The sequence below is a fragment of the Drosophila sulfurigaster genome, chromosome 3, assembly GCF_023558435.1.
Source record: "Drosophila sulfurigaster albostrigata strain 15112-1811.04 chromosome 3, ASM2355843v2, whole genome shotgun sequence".
Taxonomy (NCBI): domain Eukaryota; kingdom Metazoa; phylum Arthropoda; class Insecta; order Diptera; family Drosophilidae; genus Drosophila; species Drosophila sulfurigaster.
Genome location: NC_084883.1, coordinates 42115282 through 42133807, shown reverse-complemented (window position 1 = coordinate 42133807; position 18526 = coordinate 42115282). Strand labels below are relative to the sequence as shown.

General features: G+C 42.7%; 3 protein-coding genes across 12 annotated transcripts; 1 reads left to right on the top strand and 2 right to left on the bottom strand.

The window, feature by feature from the left end:
• Positions 1-662: 662 nt before the first annotated feature.
• On the top strand, positions 663-6261 carry LOC133842269 (puromycin-sensitive aminopeptidase). 2 transcript variants are annotated; one of them, XM_062275307.1, is made up of 7 exons: positions 663-741; positions 1043-1108; positions 1584-1996; positions 3309-4125; positions 4181-5505; positions 5569-5691; positions 5747-6261. In XM_062275307.1, exons 1-7 carry the CDS (start codon positions 678-680, stop codon positions 5954-5956), a joined length of 3018 nt encoding a protein of 1005 aa, XP_062131291.1. In that variant the 5' UTR covers positions 663-677; the 3' UTR covers positions 5957-6261. The 2 variants fall into 2 exon arrangements, with proteins under 2 accessions (XP_062131291.1, XP_062131292.1); XM_062275308.1 differs by lacking the exon at positions 663-741 and adding an exon at positions 834-954.
• Positions 6262-6889: 628 nt separating this feature from the next.
• Positions 6890-18324, bottom strand: LOC133846359 (GATOR complex protein Iml1). Of its 9 annotated transcripts, none has more exons than XM_062281301.1 (20): positions 18039-18320; positions 17669-17982; positions 16530-17602; positions 15451-16058; positions 14955-15092; positions 12473-12595; positions 10913-11345; positions 10627-10801; positions 10371-10568; positions 10001-10072; positions 9689-9753; positions 8759-8887; positions 8494-8700; positions 8329-8426; positions 8114-8269; positions 7898-8058; positions 7674-7839; positions 7512-7615; positions 7401-7456; positions 6890-7342 (listed from the first exon to the last, which is right to left on the bottom strand). In XM_062281301.1, the coding sequence occupies exons 1-20, from the start codon at positions 18088-18090 to the stop codon at positions 7000-7002; spliced, it is 4671 nt and encodes a 1556-aa protein (XP_062137285.1). In that variant the 5' UTR covers positions 18091-18320; the 3' UTR covers positions 6890-6999. The 9 variants fall into 9 exon arrangements, with proteins under 9 accessions (XP_062137285.1, XP_062137286.1, XP_062137289.1 ...); XM_062281302.1 differs by lacking the exon at positions 9689-9753 and adding an exon at positions 9242-9306; XM_062281305.1 differs by lacking the exon at positions 10001-10072.
• On the bottom strand, positions 12602-14961 carry LOC133846361 (uncharacterized). The gene has a single exon (XM_062281311.1). The coding sequence runs from the start codon at positions 14816-14818 to the stop codon at positions 13043-13045; it is 1776 nt and encodes a 591-aa protein (XP_062137295.1). The 5' UTR covers positions 14819-14961; the 3' UTR covers positions 12602-13042.
• Positions 18325-18526: the final 202 nt, after the last annotated feature.

Here is an 18526-nt window from a genome sequence, read left to right as displayed (position 1 = left end):
ACGAGTCACGCGGTCCCACTGTTTACCATGTAATCTCTCCGGGCTTATTAAACTGCAAATATTTTTTCACAATAAAAATAAAAAAAATTTCGTTTTAATTGTTTACTTAAAATAATCAGAAAAAATAGAGTTCACTCTGGAAATTGGGGAAGTCGTTACTTTTTTATGTCAGTAGACTAGATAAACAATTTTGGAATGGATTGTACATTATAATTGGAAATTGTAATTAAATATGTACATCTGAAAATTTAGATATTGTGAAATTGGGGTTAAGTTGAAAAGCGCTAACAATTTGAAAATAGACCGTAAATTTTGTAAGACCGTTGACCGTTATTTAACCGTTTATTTAAATTATAGGTCAAACTAGTATGATATTTATGATGTCTGAACGTGTATGCTCCGCATGTAGTGTTGGTCATCGGCCAGGTAAAAAAACCTTGACGCTTGCAGACTGAAAGCTATTTTGAATATTAAATTAGAAGCATAATTTAATATATATAAAAAAAACGAATTACAGTTATGGCTGCTACAAAATATCGATAAAAAAGTCGCAGTCTACAAAATTACTGCAAATGCATCATTGCATCGATAGTGTCATCGATGTTTCTCCAACTCTACACTTATTGCGCTTCCGACAAAACTGGTTTCTTTTAAAAATAAATTGAAGTTGACGAGCAATGTACAAAAATGTATTGAAGGGAGGTTTACGAACAGCAAAGCAGGCCTGGAAATTTAGAAACGGTAACAATAACCAAGATAATACAACACTTTCAATTGCAATAGCAATCAGTTTAGTTCGGGCTGCATAACAACACGTCTCTAGGCAATCAGCTGTTTTTGTTTCAATTCCAATACGTACCACGCGCAATTGGGTCACACTAAAAGCGTGTTGTTTTTCGCTACCAGCAGCAGAAGCCGCCACCGCCAGCAGCAGCAGTTTGCAGTTTGCCCGCAGTATTCATTCTTTCTCTATTTCTGCTAAAAAATTAACACACATACAGGAAAACAGTTTGTTAAATTGCATATACAATTTGCTTTGCAGAAATCGGTAAACTCAATTTGGATTTAGCTAAAGCAAATTCCGACTTTGAGCAGCATTTGTGCGAAGGTGAGAGAGCAATAAAATACAACCTAAAACCCGCGCCCCTCTTTTTGCTAAGCAAGTTAAATACAATCGTGTTGTAAAAATAATAAAAAGAAAAGAAACACTTATGAAAAGCGCTTGTAATCGCATTTAACGGTCTTCAGCTTTCCATGCATAATTAATTAATCCTTTTTGTGTGCTTGTACAGCTTTTTTCCACTTCTAGTTTCAGTTGTAAATTATAATACAAAGCTCCTGCTACGTTCGTAACCCACCCGCAAATCCGCAGTAACTAAACAACAACACAAAACAAAATAAAAAGCCAGTGTTACACTATTATCGTAGCAACCAACAAATTACCGATTATCACCGTTCAAGAACTGGGTGTATTAAGCTTCGGTATTGTGCTGATTGTACTTTTACTAACGACGCCCGCCTCTGCCTTATTAATAATCGTCGACTGTTACTTGATAAGCGTTTTGCGTATCTCCTTCGTGCAGAGACTTGCCACCTCAATACGCTCGTCTCATCGAAGCAGTTCGTCAAAGTGCAAAAGCAGTTTTATCGCGACTATTCGGACGTATCGTTGGGCGCTCCATTGAAAACCAGCGACGCGCCGCTTTTGGGCGATCTTTGCAGTCGCTATCGTGCCATACTCGAGCATACATCGGCCGACGTTGGAGTCAGACGAGGTGAAGAAGACGCAAAGGATTCGAACGGTCAGCAGAGAAGATTAATACACAGCTGTTGTGCACATCGCAATCAGAGGGGAAAAGGAGGACTCATCATTATGGAGAAGGACGAAGAATTTTCGCGATTGCCAACCAACGTGGTGCCGACGCATTATGAGCTTACGCTGCAGCCAGATTTGACGGCTTTCAGTTTTACGGGCAAGACAATCGTGCAGATCAAAGTAAGTAACGTTTAACGTTCGTTCGTTTTGTTCGTCACTTTCGCTTTCACTTCCAAAACAAATCATAAATATTTATGTGTGAGTGTGTGCATATATTTTTGTTTTTTTTTTTTCTTTATTTATGTATATGCCAGTGTGCACATACACACATATGTATGTATGCCAGTGTGTACACGGTTATGTGCATAGAGTGGGCTTCTGACGTGTGCAAAACTCCCAGCCTCTCTTTCTCCTCCTTCACACCCTCACAGCTGTGAGTGTGTTTGTGTAATTTTCTCTTTATGCTGCAATTTGCATGCGCGCAGCGTTTCACACACACAATGGACTAGGAAATGTTTCTTTGTTGCGGTCTTTACCGCTTGACACCAGCAATGACTGGCACTTATCGCAAATTTATTTGAAGTACGCCACGCTATACCATCACTGACACAAAAAATAAAACACCCCATGTACCACCCCCATTCATTATCGTTTTGCTGTTGCTGTCGCCGCCTCTGCTGATCTCATAACGGTATATGCATACACTGTGTTTACGTTTCAGCCGACGACGAAGACGCAACAGCAACGGGTTTTTTTTCTTCTTCGTGCAGTTGTATAAACGGATTTTTTTTGTTTAACCGCTCATCGTATACTCTTTATCGGTATCATAAGGTTTAGGTATTGAATCGGATAAAATACAAACCTTGCTGGCCAAAACGGGTTTTAGTTGGGCGCGCTTAAGCCGGAAACCTGGAGAGCAAAAAGTTGGCATACAGTGAACAAACGCTTTAAAGAACGCTCTTGGAAATAATTTTTAAAATTCGAATTGTATACATATTTCTACATACATATACTGAGTAGTGAAGCCATAAACAATATTAAAATCTAAATGTAAAGTTAAGAAAATTTTTTTCACGTAATGCATGTAGTAGATATTCACTGTAGACTCATTTTTGTTGCATTGCTTTTCATACTTATTTTTTTATTTATTTTTTAATGCAATTTTTAAAAATTAAATTTACTGATTTAATCATTTTTGGGTGCATTCACTGTACACGACCTTGAAATAACTGTTCATAGCGAAACTTTTTTTTATTATCGTGTTAATCGCTTTTACTCGCTCTTTCGCTTTGCTGTTTATTCTTTTTCGAGTTTGTGTGTTTTAGTCTAACGGTTAATGACAGCACGATCATTGACTTAGTGCCCCTTTATGGCATGCACATACACACACACATAGAAACTTTTTCACTCAGAGACATACACACACACTCGCAGACATCTGCTTCTTAGAAGAGTTCTAATTGGGTGCAATTACTGATGCTTGTTGTTGCAGGTCACAGAGCCAACGGCACGCATCACCCTCAATGCCCTGGACATCACCATCGATAGCGCAGAGTTTCAATATGAGTGCGTTAAGCTCAAGTCGGAGAGCATCGATTACTCCAAGCAGAATGAAACGGCGACTCTGAAATTCACCGAAGAGATACCAGCAGGCACTGCAGGCACCCTCTATATGTCGTTTACGGGCGAGCTCAACGATAAGATGAAGGGTTTCTATCGCAGCAAATACTTTACGGCCGCTGGAGAGGAACGTTACGCTGGCGTCACTCAATTCGAGGCCACAGATGCCCGACGCTGTTTCCCCTGCTGGGATGAACCGGCCATCAAGGCCACCTTTGACATTACACTCGTGGTGCCCAAGGATCGTGTCGCTCTCTCCAACATGCCGGTGATGAAGGAGGATGATTTGCCCGGTGATCTGCGTCGTATACGCTTCGATCGTACGCCCATTATGTCCACCTATCTTGTGGCCGTGGTTGTGGGTGAATACGATTTCGTGGAGGCCAAGTCCGATGATGGTGTCATTGTGCGCGTGTTTACGCCCGTTGGCAAGAAGGAGCAGGGTCAGTTTGCTCTGGATGTGGCGACCAAGGTGCTGCCGTATTATAAGAGCTATTTCAACATCGCGTATCCGTTGCCCAAGATGGATTTGATTGCCATTTCCGATTTCTCCGCTGGCGCTATGGAGAACTGGGGACTGGTCACTTATCGTGAGACTTTTGTGCTGGTGGATCCCAAGAATACGTCGCTGATGCGCAAACAATCGATTGCTTTGACTGTTGGACACGAGATTGCACATCAATGGTTTGGTAAGTATTCTTATTTATTCTGCTAGGGCAGTCACTAATGTTTGTATTATTCTAGGCAACTTGGTGACCATGGAGTGGTGGACGCATCTGTGGCTTAACGAGGGCTACGCTTCCTTTGTCGAGTTCCTGTGCGTACATCATCTCTTCCCCGAGTACGACATCTGGACACAGTTTGTCACGGATATGTACACACGTGCGTTGGAGCTTGATTCACTGAAGAACTCGCATCCCATTGAAGTGCCCGTGGGACATCCCTCGGAGATTGACGAGATCTTCGATGAAATTAGTTATAACAAGGGCGCCTCTGTCATTCGTATGCTTCACGACTACATTGGAGAGGATGATTTCCGCAAGGGAATGCATCTGTATTTGACACGTCATCAGTATAGCAACACTTCCACTGAGGATTTGTGGCAGGCGCTTCAGGAGGCAAGCTCCAAGGATGTGGCCGCTGTCATGTCCAGCTGGACCAAGTACAAGGGTTTTCCGGTTGTGAGTGTCGAGTCCGAGCAGAAGAGCGATACGCAGCGTGTGTTGCGTTTAACCCAGACCAAGTTCACTGCTGATGGTTCGAAGGCGGACGAGGATTGTCTTTGGGTGATACCCATTTCAGTATCCACAGCACGAAATCCCAAGCAGATTGCAAAGACTTTCCTGCTGGACAAGGCCTCCATGGAAGTTGTACTGGACGATGTCAGTGCCGACGATTGGATCAAAATTAATCCCGGCACTGTGGGCTACTATCGCACCCGTTACTCCCATGAAATGCTGCAGCAGCTGCTGCCCGCGGTGGAGAGCATGGCGCTGCCACCGCTCGATAGATTGGGTTTGATTGACGACATGTTTGCCATGGTGCAGGCGGGTCAGGCCAGCACCGTCGAGGTGCTGCAGCTGGTTGGCTCCTATCGCAATGAGACGAATTACACGGTTTGGACCGCCATCACCAATTCGCTTGCCAATCTCCACATTCTGATCTCCCACACCGAGCTCATGAATGACTTTAACAAGTTTGGACGAAGCCTCTACGATCCGATTGCCACACGTCTTGGATGGGAGCCACGTGAGAACGAGAATCATTTGGATACGCTGCTGCGCAGCCTGGTGTTGACACGTCTCGTCTCGTTCCGCAGTCCTGAAATTACTGAGGAGGCACGCAAACGTTTCCGCAGTCATGTCAATGGCACCAAACCGTTGCCAGCCGATTTACGCAGCACCTGCTACAAGGCTGTGCTGCAGGATGGCAATGAGGCCATATTTGAGGAGATGCTAACGCTGTATCGCTCGACGGATCTTCACGAGGAACAGGATCGCATCTCGCGTGCTCTTGGCTGCATTGGAGATGTGAAGCTGTTGCGTCGCGTCATTGATTTTGCAATGTCGGTGAGTATACGGGTCATAGATTACTTATCAAAACAACTGCTTATAATTCGTTTCTTCTTTTAGGGTGAAGTGCGTGCCCAGGACTCGGTGTTTGTCATTGTTGCTGTCGCAATTAATCCCAAGGGCCGTGACATGGCCTGGGAGTTCTTCAAGGAAAACAATCGCAAGCTGCTGGAGCAGTACCAGGTAAAGCTATGCTCCATCGTGTCTTCGTTCGTTTGCTCATCACTTTGTTTTTCAGGGTGGCTTTCTGCTGACGCGTCTGATCAAATATTTGATTGAGAACTTTGCCTCCGAGGAGAAGGCACGCGAAGTGGAAGATTTCTTCAAGGCCAATTTGATACCGGGCTGCGAACGCACTGTGTCACAGGCTGTGGAGACAATACGCCTTAATGCCGCTTGGCTGGAACGTGACTTGGAAAAGCTCTCCAAGTATCTCAAGGGCGAATAGATGAGTCGGCGGCATGATGAATACCAAAGCATTTAGCAACAACAACTACAACACAACAAGAACCTGACCAAAGCTGTCACAACACCCCCTCTTTAAGTGAGCCAAATAGGTTTAGCATTATTAAGCTGCAACTACAACTACAACAGACTCTATACGGCATCTCACGGCCAGCGGCATTTATAACCGAGTTACAAATCAAGTTGCCCATTCTGCAACAAATGTGCACTTCTAATCTTATACTTCTACAAAGAAAAACGTTATGTTGAATTTATGACGATAAATAAATGCAATTAAATTACCATTAACTTATGCAAATAATTGTGGCCCTACAGGTTTCCTACAGAAGTAAGTATTAGAGGTTTATAATTACCACGGCAGTATTTTCTTATACTACTCATATTAAACGTTTTCTGCAAAATTAAATTTGGTAGCTTAAACTATTTTCTAAAATTAGCTACCAAAAAACGTTAATTCAAATTGAACTTAACGTAGTTCGTTCATTTAGTGCAACTAAACTAAAAGCATACTTTTAGGCTCAAAGTAAAAATTTTAATTGGGTGCCAAAGCAATTCGGCTGCTTGCTGCTGGCTCTGGTCGCCTGGTAAATGGTTCGATCAAACTTACAGTTTTTGGGTGCTTAGCGAATCTCACACTCCCATGCAACTCGCAACATCGCTTGGCGATAGCTCAAAAGCAGTCAAATTACCAGCTGAAATACCAGGCAACCAGAAATCAACAGCAAGTAGCCGCATTACTTTTGTGTCCCAATGAAATTTTCGTGCAGAGCCTAAAAGTATGCTGCAAATTTTATGCTCTGCATAAAGCCAGTAACACTCAAAGTGGCGCCAAATTTAAATTGAATAAAAAAGTTTATCTTCCCACAAAAGTCGCATGAATATTTTTTTTTTAAATATTTTATTCTTAACATTCTATTCTTATAGGATAACAGTAATTATTGCTAATCTCGTTTCATTTTCTTTGATATATTCAATGTTTAACATTTAAAGGCTAACAAATAACTAAGATCATGACCGATAAATAACTTATATATTCTTGGAGTCATCGTTGTTATTATTGTTGTATTCAAATTTCTTAGATTTGCGCTTCAGCTCCTGGCAATTTGCCCAAAAGTTGGCTAAGCGCTGATCACTGTTCGAGCAAAATTCTCGGAAATCCTTCAGCATCTTCAGTTGGAAAAGTTCACCGTTCTCTGAATTGTTAATGGTTAACGCCTTCCACTTCTTGTTGGGTATCATGTGATTCCAGGCCCACAAGAAACCAACTTTCTTGGGTACATTCGTGTTGTTAGTGTGGCCATAGACACAACGCGTCACATTCGCCTCCTGGCGACTAGGCGACTCCACTTGGTTCTTGTTGCTGGCGCAGCTGAAATGCAAATTGAATTCTTAGTCCGTGCTTAGATTGTGCCGATCGAGATAGTTACCGTATTAGAGCAAACATGTTACCAGTGCAGTGCACATATTGATACTCCTTGGGGAGCTGCAAAAATGCAACGATTAACTCAGGAAAATTAATTTAATAGGCGTTATCTTACATCTTTATTTGTTTCCTCGAGCACGCAGGGCAAGAAGCCAAATCTTGCCAAAATTGCCTCCTGCAAAAAGAGCATGCGATCCGCTCTGCTCTCCTCCGGGAATTCTGCGAGTTAACAATCATAATTAGCTAAAATTAGTTAAAGTGATGCTAAAAATCATACCATCGAAGAGCGCAGCACCGTCGGGCAAGAATGTGACGCACAGTGGAATGAAAATAGGTCCACGTAATGGATCGGATTTCTTGGTAAATGGCTCAGCCATAGGATCAGCCGGTACAGACACTAGCTGATAACTACAATGGATCGCTTTGCGCATCCAGCCAGAGATCTACAATAAAAGGCTTATTAACAAAAGTTGGCGATCAATATAAATTGTGGCACATTACCAAATCAGAGACGATGGGTCCTGAGGAAGTAACCCACTCGACGACCAACTCAAATGCAAATCCCGGCTGCATGACTGTGTGATGCTTCACATGACCCCACTCCATGCGATCACTCTTCTGATTCACATCGATCTCCAAATGCGACTGACGATAGACACGCTCTGCAAGCATTCAAATAAGATTCCACACGCTAGCCAATATCATCAAGGTACTCACTAGTCTTCCAGGATTGTGGTGCAGTTGTGTCGCGCAGGAAATTGGGCACCTCAGAAGGAGACGGTTCGTCATGCCACAGGAAACTACAGCCTTGGAACTCAATCTCCAGCCACTCGTTCACGAAAGCACTGTAATCATTTAAAGGCGGCGCATAATCTGTGGAAATTCAGAAAAGATAAACATCGATGTCTGATAAGAGTTCTAATGAATCCAACCTTTGGCATTCTTGTCCTGCTGCACCACATAGTAGAAGACAAATCCGGCTATAATGGGCTTACTCCAGTCACCAGATGCGTGACAAATCATGTGCTCTCTGCGAGAATACAACAATTCCTTGTAATTACTTTTTAACAAAAAGTAGTTTCATCAGAGAAACTCACTTGCGCATGGCTTCCAGTATATCTAATGGATGCCGTCCATTGCTTAGACGCGCCTTCAGCCAAAGAAGTGCATCATAGGAAACAAAAGTACAGGAGGGCAACGATTGCGTCTGCGTAAAGTAACCCACACCTGTGATTGGATGCTTCATTGCCTCAAAGATCTCAGCTAGTGTGATATTGGCGCTGAACTTGATATCCACAGGGAAACTAAAAGGAACGATTACAGTTTTAATGACAGAGCGCACAATTTTGTTTGCAGACTTACCCATCGTCCTGATCATCGCGTGGAATGACTCCAGCAGCAGCATTTGAGGCTGCAGCAGCAGCCGCAGCATCCGTGCCGGGAAAGATGCGCGAAATGCGACTTGCCTCGAGCTTAGAACGCACATTAATGCTGTGAAATCAAAAGCTGGATTAGTCAACTTTAACTAAACAAATTTTCACGGGAAATTGTGTGTGTGTGCGAGTGTGTCGTGTATGTGTGTGTGAGAGTGCAAATGCCAAAAGCCAAAAATTTCAAGTGCAATTCTTTCACTTTCTTGTTCATTCTCTTCAAATTTAGCATACCAATTTGTTATCATGTGTTTACTGGGATGTTCTGTAGGGGGATCAGGATGCAATTTAGGGATTTTAACTATGGATAGATTAGCGCGCCCAAAGTGAAATGCAACCAGAGAGGAGGAGAGATTGCAAATCTGTATCAGCTCTCTGGTCACACTCGCTGTGGGTTCGCTGGTGTGGCACAAACCTTTGCTGCGGTGCATTTAATAGATTATGATTCTTTTCAGTGATTCTAGGTGTAGGTGTGTCATGCTGCTGAAAGCCAAATACCAAATTAAAGTGTGATAAAAAAAAAACAGAAACAAACAACAAAAGAGATAATAGCCGAGGCATTAAATTAAATTTGTATATATAAAAATCACTACAAGCTAAGTGCACAAACCAAAAATACAATAATAATAGTAGGAGGCCTCTACAAACTCAATCACCAGGGATGGAGAAGAGAAAATTAAAACATTACAAATAAGCTCAGCTCGCTGGTGCCGTAAAACAAATACATACATACAGACAATACATATACTGATGCAGATCATTGTGTACGAGTGTTCGTGTGTGTGGGTGTGTAAATGTGTGCGTAAGTCTAGGTTATGTGGTAGTATGTACAAATGTTTGTTTTTGGATACGATATAAAAACCTTGGTCTTTTCTCGGGCAGCCGATTACTGCCGACGCGCTCACGAAACGGAGAATTCGTGAGTCCCTGCAGACACAGACATTGGGAGGAGAGAGAGTTGGCATTGAAAGACATTAAGAACATTAGAAATAGGACACATATTCTTCGCAAATCGAATATTTATGAAAATTATAAAAGCGTGCGCTCGCAAATTGAAAGCAACAGTTGAATAAGAGGAAACAAAAAAATTCGAAATAACAAAAAAAGTGCGCAATTCGAAATTAAAAAGAGAATTGTCGTTAGATTGGTAAATTGGTGGTAAAGGATAGTTAACCTGGTTAGGAGGCCTGGATATAATGCTCGTACTGTGTCGCCGCTTGGTTAGGCTGTGGGTGGTGGGGCTATCCTGTAATTGTACGATTAAGGTAAGCGGTAAGCACTACAATAACATATTGAACACTTTTCATTTTGTCAGTCAGTAACAACAAGAACAATAACAACACTGCAACGAAACTCAAACGGAGCACTGGACAGCGCCCCCCAAACAGTGTTGGTTAACACACAACGCAGAACTGTAAATCGAAATAACGATTAACACCTTTAGCAAAACAATCAAATTCAAATCGATAACTGCCTAAAATTAATCGTTAACCTTCAACATAAAAATCAAATCGTTCTATTTTAAAAGTGTTTTTGTAGCTTACGCGAGCTTTGCGTCCAATTTGCCGCTTCAACTTGCTGACGTTCTCAATAAGTCGCACAAAGTCATCGATTTGCTCCCGCGTATTGTCGACAACGGCATCTGTGAAGATATCGCAGCGTTGACTGCCAAAGCTAACGATCTTGTTAACCATGTTCTCACGCGGCAGTAAATACATGCGAAAACGCCAGTACTTTAGACTCTGCAAGGACAAGGAATTGAAAATTGTGAAACTAGTGAATTTTATTGACAAGACTCACATCCATTAGGGGATAATCAACGTCGCCACGTGTGCAGATGTAAAGATCCATGTGATTCCAGTTAAAGTTCTCCAGTTTCTCTGTGGTAAAGTTAACGCCCGAAATCTCATAGGTTTCATGCTGCGGCGCATGGAAGCGATAACGGTAATCAACATTGATGGGCGGATAGGGGTGTCTAAAAAAGAAAGCATTTAATTAGACAAATAATAAACTAATGCCTCACTTTTCTCTCAATATCGTATAACCGTCACAATTGACATATAACACGAAAATCCACAACACTCACCTGGGTCTGTATCCCGTTACGGTGATAACCGAACCAGTTAGCGAGATCTTGTGAAAAATGCGTCCAATGGACAGCAGATACTCTTTCCTAGTCTCAGCGGATGGCGGCAACACTGTGCTGCATTGATTGCTCGTCAAGGCACAGCCAGGTCCGCTAGTCGAGCAGCAACCATTTGATGCGCTTGGCTTCTCCTCAACCACAATGAGTTGAAAGCCCTGTGCAAGACGTTGCGAGACAATCTCCTTGCAGACCTCCTCTGTGGACAAAGGCTTGCGGTAGACAGCACGACTTCTGGCATAGTCCAGATTAACATCGTCCGGCAGAAGCGTGTAGTCGGAGATGACATAATCGTTGTGCAGCGAACGCTTGTCGGGAAAATAGTCGGTTGTGATGGGCAGGCAGGCGGGAATGGACAGCGATTTCCAGTCGACGCCTGAAAGCGTTAGCAGTGGTAATGATGTGTAAGAAGGACTCAAGCAAAATGGACGCCGTAGCGTGCAGTTTTGGGTAAGAAGTGTGTTCAAGAAGGTACGCAAATAGAAAAAGCCAACGCCGATACGAGATACAATTACAAAAGTAAAATAAGTAATAATTAAAGTAAATTGTATTAAATATATGTATAGTAAATATAGAGTTGATATAAAAAAGAGTTACACAATGTCAAATCGCTCAAGCTAAATATAAGACCAGGTTCTCCAAGTGTACAGCAATTTAACACCAGCTTCAATTTTGCGTTTGTTTAGGATTTGTGGTCAATTTTTAAAAATTAGCAGGTGCATGTGCGTGCAAAATGCAGTGGGCGTGGCTGAAAAGCATGCAAACATTAAACGGGTTACAAAGATTGCAGAAAAACGGATAACGGATCTAATGCCACATGCTGGTGAGGATTGCCTTACAACCACCAGAAAAGATATACGAGAGTGTTGTGGAGGTGTTTTACTACTGGGGATTCTACTTAATTACATAAATGGATGGATGCAATTACATGCAGGATGTGCTCAGTGGAAACGTTGCGCTTTGTATATCGGGTAATTACAAAAGTTGAGTTCTTTTTTCTTTATCGGGTATCTACAGTAGTCAAATATAAGGATGCATTAGAATCGGACAACTATATAATTTACAATTATTTCAAATATTATATTACTATTAAACAGATCAACAATTTACAAGCATACAAGTTTCGATGAAATGTAAAATTTGGAGCACAACTCAAAAGGAGTTTGTTAAATTTAATTTTACAAAAACTACTGTTGATTATTTGAGTTAAAAAAAAAACTTTTAAGGTTATGTTGAATTCTAACCTCATTATAGTTATGTTGGTTATGTTTAAGTATGCTAAGCTACAACATGTAATAGATAAAGCCACTTTAGCGTGCTTTAGTCAGGTGTGGGGTGCAAATACTACACTACGATAAGCATAGCTATGCTTTTGTCTAGGAGTTCTACGATGTACTGGGTGTCTGTGTATGTGAGGTTTTATGCAAGGATGTGTACGTATGTGTGTGTGTTTTAGGTGGGATGCATTGCTTTTTACAAAATTGTGATTATTTGTTGCCAAACCTATGATGATCTTTCCTTTGCCGACCGCCTCTGGTGTAGTAGCCTCAAGCGGTGAGCTTCCAAAATTACTATGGTCAACTTCGACAATCGGTTTCATGTGTTTTCCCGTTGCATTCCCATTTTCTACAGAGTTATGCCGATGATTTGTTCAAAATGTCGATGTCGAAAATTCAATTCGTTGGGTTATTGTGAATTTTGAATTTGTGATCGTTATCGTTATCGAGATATCCAATTTTGGGGGATTTTTATTTTGTTGTTGTCGATGCCGCAGAGTTTGATAAATTTTTTTGTATTTTTGATGGGTTGGTTTGTTGTTTTGGTGGAGTAGCGGGATTTTTTTTTTGTGAATTGGCCATTGATAACATATACATGGACATATATAGTATAATATAATATATATATTTAGTAAGTAGAATTCAAATTTTATATCAAAATTCATGTCGATTGTTCGTGTTAAAAATGAGAGATATCCAAATAAAATACGTACAATAAGTTAATAAATTCAAAAATAATTACTGCGAATGCCTTAAAACAAAAGAGTGCAGTTAGTAATGTCATATTTCAACTACGTTAACAGCACCACAATTGTGGAACAATCTCGCACAGAAACGCGGCCAGACTCAAGAGCAACCCAACCAGATACAGATAGAAAACCGTGGCCAGCAAATTAAGCTCCATGGGACGCACTTCGTGCAATTGCTCATAGGACTCGATGCTGGCAAAGTCGCGTATAAAGCCGAATTTCTGTGCCCGACGATAGGTGGAACTACGCCAATATTCATTCAGTCCCGCCTCATTCACGTGCAGCTCAAAGTGATGCAGATGATCCTTAAAGTGCGATTCGATGCGCAACTGAAACTGATACGGAAATGTGCCATAGCACAAATCCGATAACCAGAAGCGTTTGTGCTTCATATAACGCTGCTGTTGCTGCAGAAAACTCCAGCGTGTGGTGCTAATGGGATAAACGTAACCCGGACTCATCTCCACACGCTGCGCATAGAAGGCACTCGAATTCGTGTAGCTGAACTGCTGCAGAAACTGCTGCTCGTGTCCAAACGAATCCACAATAGCATCCACATCGCTGGGCAGCACCAAGATGGAATACGGCAACTGGAACAGCGAGTGCAGGTTGAGGATTGGGATGCTGCTCAGGCTGACGGCCAGCAACGATGTCAACTTCGTGGTATAAGTCTGCACAATGACAAACACGCTAAACACAAAGATGGAGGCCAGCAACAGCAGCCAAGGATAGCGCAGCCAGCAGGATCTTTCGGGTACCAGTGCACTGCGATAACCCGGCACGCCCATTAGCGCCCAGAGTCGTATGCCGGGCTCCCAGGGTCTCACATATCTCGCCGCCAAGTGCAGCAAGGAGAACATCAATATTTGTACCAATAGGCAGAGCCACAACTCCATCTTGAAGGGCAGCAAAATGTATAGAGCACGTGGAAACTCGCTGTCTCGCGGCACCATGAAACAGCGTTCCACCACACGAAATGGATACGAGTAATCCACGAGCGTGGAACGTTGCAAAGTGGTGAACTGATGTGGACTCAGCTCGATGCGTTGCTCGACAATCAGTTTGATCAAAGCGCCCATATCCATGTAGTTCGAGTCGTTTACATAAAGTGGATACACCTCCAAGCAGACGTTAAGATGTCGCACCAGCTCCGAGAATAGCTTGCCGCCAGCACCTTCCAACTGCACCTTTCCCTTGTTGTTGTACCAGAAGGTGGCGGGCACATCGAGCTGCACGGGCACACGCAGCTTGTAGCCCTTGAAATTGAGATGATTTGTGGGTGGAAACAGCGAAAGTTCATCGTGTGTTGGACTCAATTGTAGCACACGCAGCGTGGGATACGGATCCATGCGATAGAGTCGACGTTGTGCCACCATTATCAGCGCAGTGCGAAATCCCTGTTGCCACAGTCGCTCAAAGAACGGTCTCAGTTCCTTGCGTGATTCCGCACGTTGCAGTAGGAACAAGGTGCGGCAATAGCGTCGTCCTCTTCCTCGCAACGTTTGCATTTCAATCACTGGATCCTTTGAATCTCGCGCAAAGATCACAAAGAGGGTGCCCTCATTGAGGAAACTGCTAAAACGTCCACCTGACTCTTCCGTAGATATCACCTTAGGCAGCAACCGAAAGTAGTTGCTCTCGTTACGCGACAATTGCAGATGCAGTGCATTCATGAAGCCTGGACTGCTAGCTCCATGGCTGTGCATAATGCTAATCTCCTCCACTGGATAGTTGCGTCCAATACAATCCAATAATTGGACAATGTCCGTGGGCCAAGCTGCCGTTGCAGCAACCACGAGCAGCTGCAGCAGCAGACGTCTCATGCTGCAGCTGAATGAAGGAATGCAACTGCCACGAATTGCAGTTGGTCTAACATGCCCGCCCTTTGATAATATCTCGAAAACGATTCCCAACACGGATGCACATGAAGTGGGTTTAATTAAATCTATGTAAACATACCCGTAGTAATTGCGGGCGTCCACTCCTGCTCCCCCGTGGCACCCCACAGATACGACTTGGCCTGGGTCGCCGTCAGATTGGGCACATTGGCAGCGGCAGCTGTTGCTGTTAGCAGCGAATTGTGGCGTCGCTTGAAAACTGAAACGGATAAAAGCTGTGTAAGTAATTGTTCACAAAGACAACTCAAGAAAGTGAGGATTTGTTTAAGGAAAGAATTCAGAAAAGAGGAACTACTAAGTAGCTTTAGCTGATAACAGGATTATTTACGAATGGTAAATAGTTACAAAACGAGGAAGCACTACCAAGTTGCTCTAGCTTTTATAGAGTCTCAGATCAAAATGATTTTACATAAGGCCAGACAGACAGACGGACAAAAATAAATCATTTTACATATGGAAACTTCTACTTGATGTATACTAGTTATATATATAGTTGTATACTAGTTCTATCCTACACACACAACCGAATATAAGGATATTTCCTTTACGTTACTTACAATCCACTTTCTCCTCGCCCATCACAAACTGCTGCGATGCAATCGATTTGCTGAGACTCATCAAGGAGTGCGTCGACACCTGATCGTATTGCTCGCCAGCAGCTGCATTGTTGTAATCATTCTCATTGTTATTGTTGGCATTGCAGTTGTTGTTGCTGCTCGTCGAGTGCTGCAACTGGCGACTGTAGTTGGCCGCAGGCGTCGCCTTGGCAGGCACAGCCTGATAATGATGTTGTTGGATCAGCACACCCGTCGGTCCCTTGGGGAAGATGTGCGTCCAACGGCGACGATTGGATGTCAGTTTAATGGTAACATGCGACGGATCAAAGGGATTGATTAATGCACGTCCTGGTCGCACAATTGGTGCAATGCTGACAATCGTGCGACGTGCATTTTTCTCGGAAGCCAAAGACTCCGACAAGTTTGTGGCGTCTGTCAAGGCGGCCAACATGCCCGAGGTGCCGTGGTGTATATCAGGATCGGACATTTTGCGTCGCAAACTGGGTATCTTGGTGGGCGTCAAGTTCTCCCAGTCATTGTTGCGATAAGCATAAGTCTCAAAGCTGGGCACCGACGTCTTCTTTGCACGCACCACACGTTGCAGGGAGCTGAGGGAGAGAAGGAAAGTTTATCGGTTAAAAGCCAAAGTGATAAGGTTAAAAATAAATGCTTATATAAGAGATATTTTCCAATCGGCAGAAATGGCATATTGAGAACAATGTGCTTTCAATTAAGATGTTGCACAAATGTGAAGCCAAAAAAATTAGCAATGGATGATATACAATAGTATGATATATATTCACTGATTCACAACTGTTTCAATTCGGGTTTTAGTCAATTACATATCTAAATGTTGTTGAATTTAAGAAATATTTGAAGGTTTCTATAAAAAGTTTTGTTTTTCCGATACATAATTGAAGTCTTATCAATGAGGTTTTCAATACGCAACAACTGATTTCCGGATCATCTTCCCTATAAAAGCTTTATAGTATAGACTCCTTACGGATTCTTATGAAAAGATATCATTCAATTTCAGGCAGACAAATGTCAAATATATATGTATAAATTTCTTAACTTACCAGGTGCTCTGCGCCGGCAGTGGCTGGAATATTTGCTCATCATAGGCATCATAATCGAAGAGAGAGTTGTGAATATATTCCGACTGATTGCAACTGAGAAAGTTACGCTCACTCTCCTCCACATCCGTCTCATCCACTGCCGACAAAATGGGCAACTTGATGCGTGGTATAAAACTAGAATAGGCAATCTTCTTATTTGTAGAGTAGAAACTCAAATTAATCCAATGGGGCAGCGAATAATCGTCGGCCGATGTCAACGTGGTGTCCTTGTTGTGGAACTTGAGCAGCGGCACAGCATGCAGCGGTTGCTCGCCAACGCACACCAGATCACTGCCTACACCATTGTCGATGATACGCTGTTTGGTGATGTTTGTTAGTTCTCTGTCCACAGAGAAAACACCCACGCCTGGTGTAATCACAACCGAGAGTTGTCCGGTGCGATCAAAGGTGCGATCCAAATAATGCTTTTCAAACGTATTCAACGATATGTTGAGCACCTCGAGGAAGTTGCCCTGCGTGGCCGTTGAATTGGTGGCATGTGGAATGTGCATATGCTGTCGTTCGTGATAACGTAGCACAGTCTCCTGATACGATGTGAAGAGCTTGCGCAACTGGGCGAGCACAGTGCACCAGTCGTCGTTGCGTTCGTTTTGAATGGCAACGCGATAAAAGTCCTCGTAGTAGCGTCCTTTGTAGTCCAGCTGCAGGCAATCCCGCATGTGGGCAGGAAACTCATCCAGGCTCTTGGCCGCATAGAAGGTGCGCGAGAAGAGCACAATGGTCACTTCGTGGTTGCAGCCCAGCTTCTTCCACTTTTGAAAGAGTTCGGTAAGAAAGCCATTAACTGCCTTCTCAAAGTACAGATCACCATGGATATCAAAGTCCCACATTTCCGATGACATTTGCAAAAAGAGATAAACCATCGAGGTGCTGCTGCGGAAGACGATCTTTGTGTCGTCTGTGATGACCCCGCTGGCGACGCGTTCGCCCTGCGACCACATCTCGTACACTTGACAGCGTATCTGCATGTCGTTGTAGTCGATTTTCTTATTCACATACACGCATGTATTTGTCTGTTATCAATAAATTAAAAATTAAGATTTTTTCTATCAGTTCTTCTTTAGTTTGTTGTTGCTTACCAGATACGTTTTCAGGCGCCACATTTCCGAGCGTCCCATATACTGATCCTTGAACGTTATCTCTATGGAGTCTAGCGCCACATCCGCTGGATTCACAATTTGCATCACAACATTCGAATAGGAGCGCATCTTAAATGCGGTGGCAATGCACGATTCGATGCTTATCACATTGCGTCCGGTTTTACTCTGTTCGTTGAGTTCCGTTATTTGGAGCAGCAGATGCGTGCCATTCTCATCCTCGGGCGAATAAATTTCCACCACATCGCCCACCTTGGCTGTGGGATGATCCTGTGGATTCAGCACCAGATCGGCATCTGCACATGCAATTCAATATAGTACAGAGACCTCTTTTAATAGTGCACTTTCTTACCGTAAGACTTATTGCACCCCCTCGTGTGGGTGTTTAATTTGTAAAGTTTCATTTTGATTGTGAACTTTACGGATCCATCTGCATTAAGAAAATGTTTTTCGCTTAGCTATCTGGTTGTTTTTTTGCCTTTTGTTTTGAAGTGTGTTTCGCACTTATAGTTTAGTGTTGGTAAACGTCAAGCTTTGCGCAACAGCTGTTAGAAGCGCGCTAGCAAAGGTATATTTTTCGTACATATACATTTATAATTTAATCTATAATTTTAACTTAACTTTGACTTAACCTAACTTTATTTAAATTTTTAGGCAATAAGAAAAACCAAGACACACAAATCACTTTTAATATGACGCCTTTGCAGAAAATACAAATATACCCCATTGAACCTATTTATTGTAGTATATTCGACACGGAAAATAGTATATTCTCATATTGAGCACCCGGTCACGCTTATTGGCTGTGACAAGACTGCGCAATTTAAAATGTACAACTCG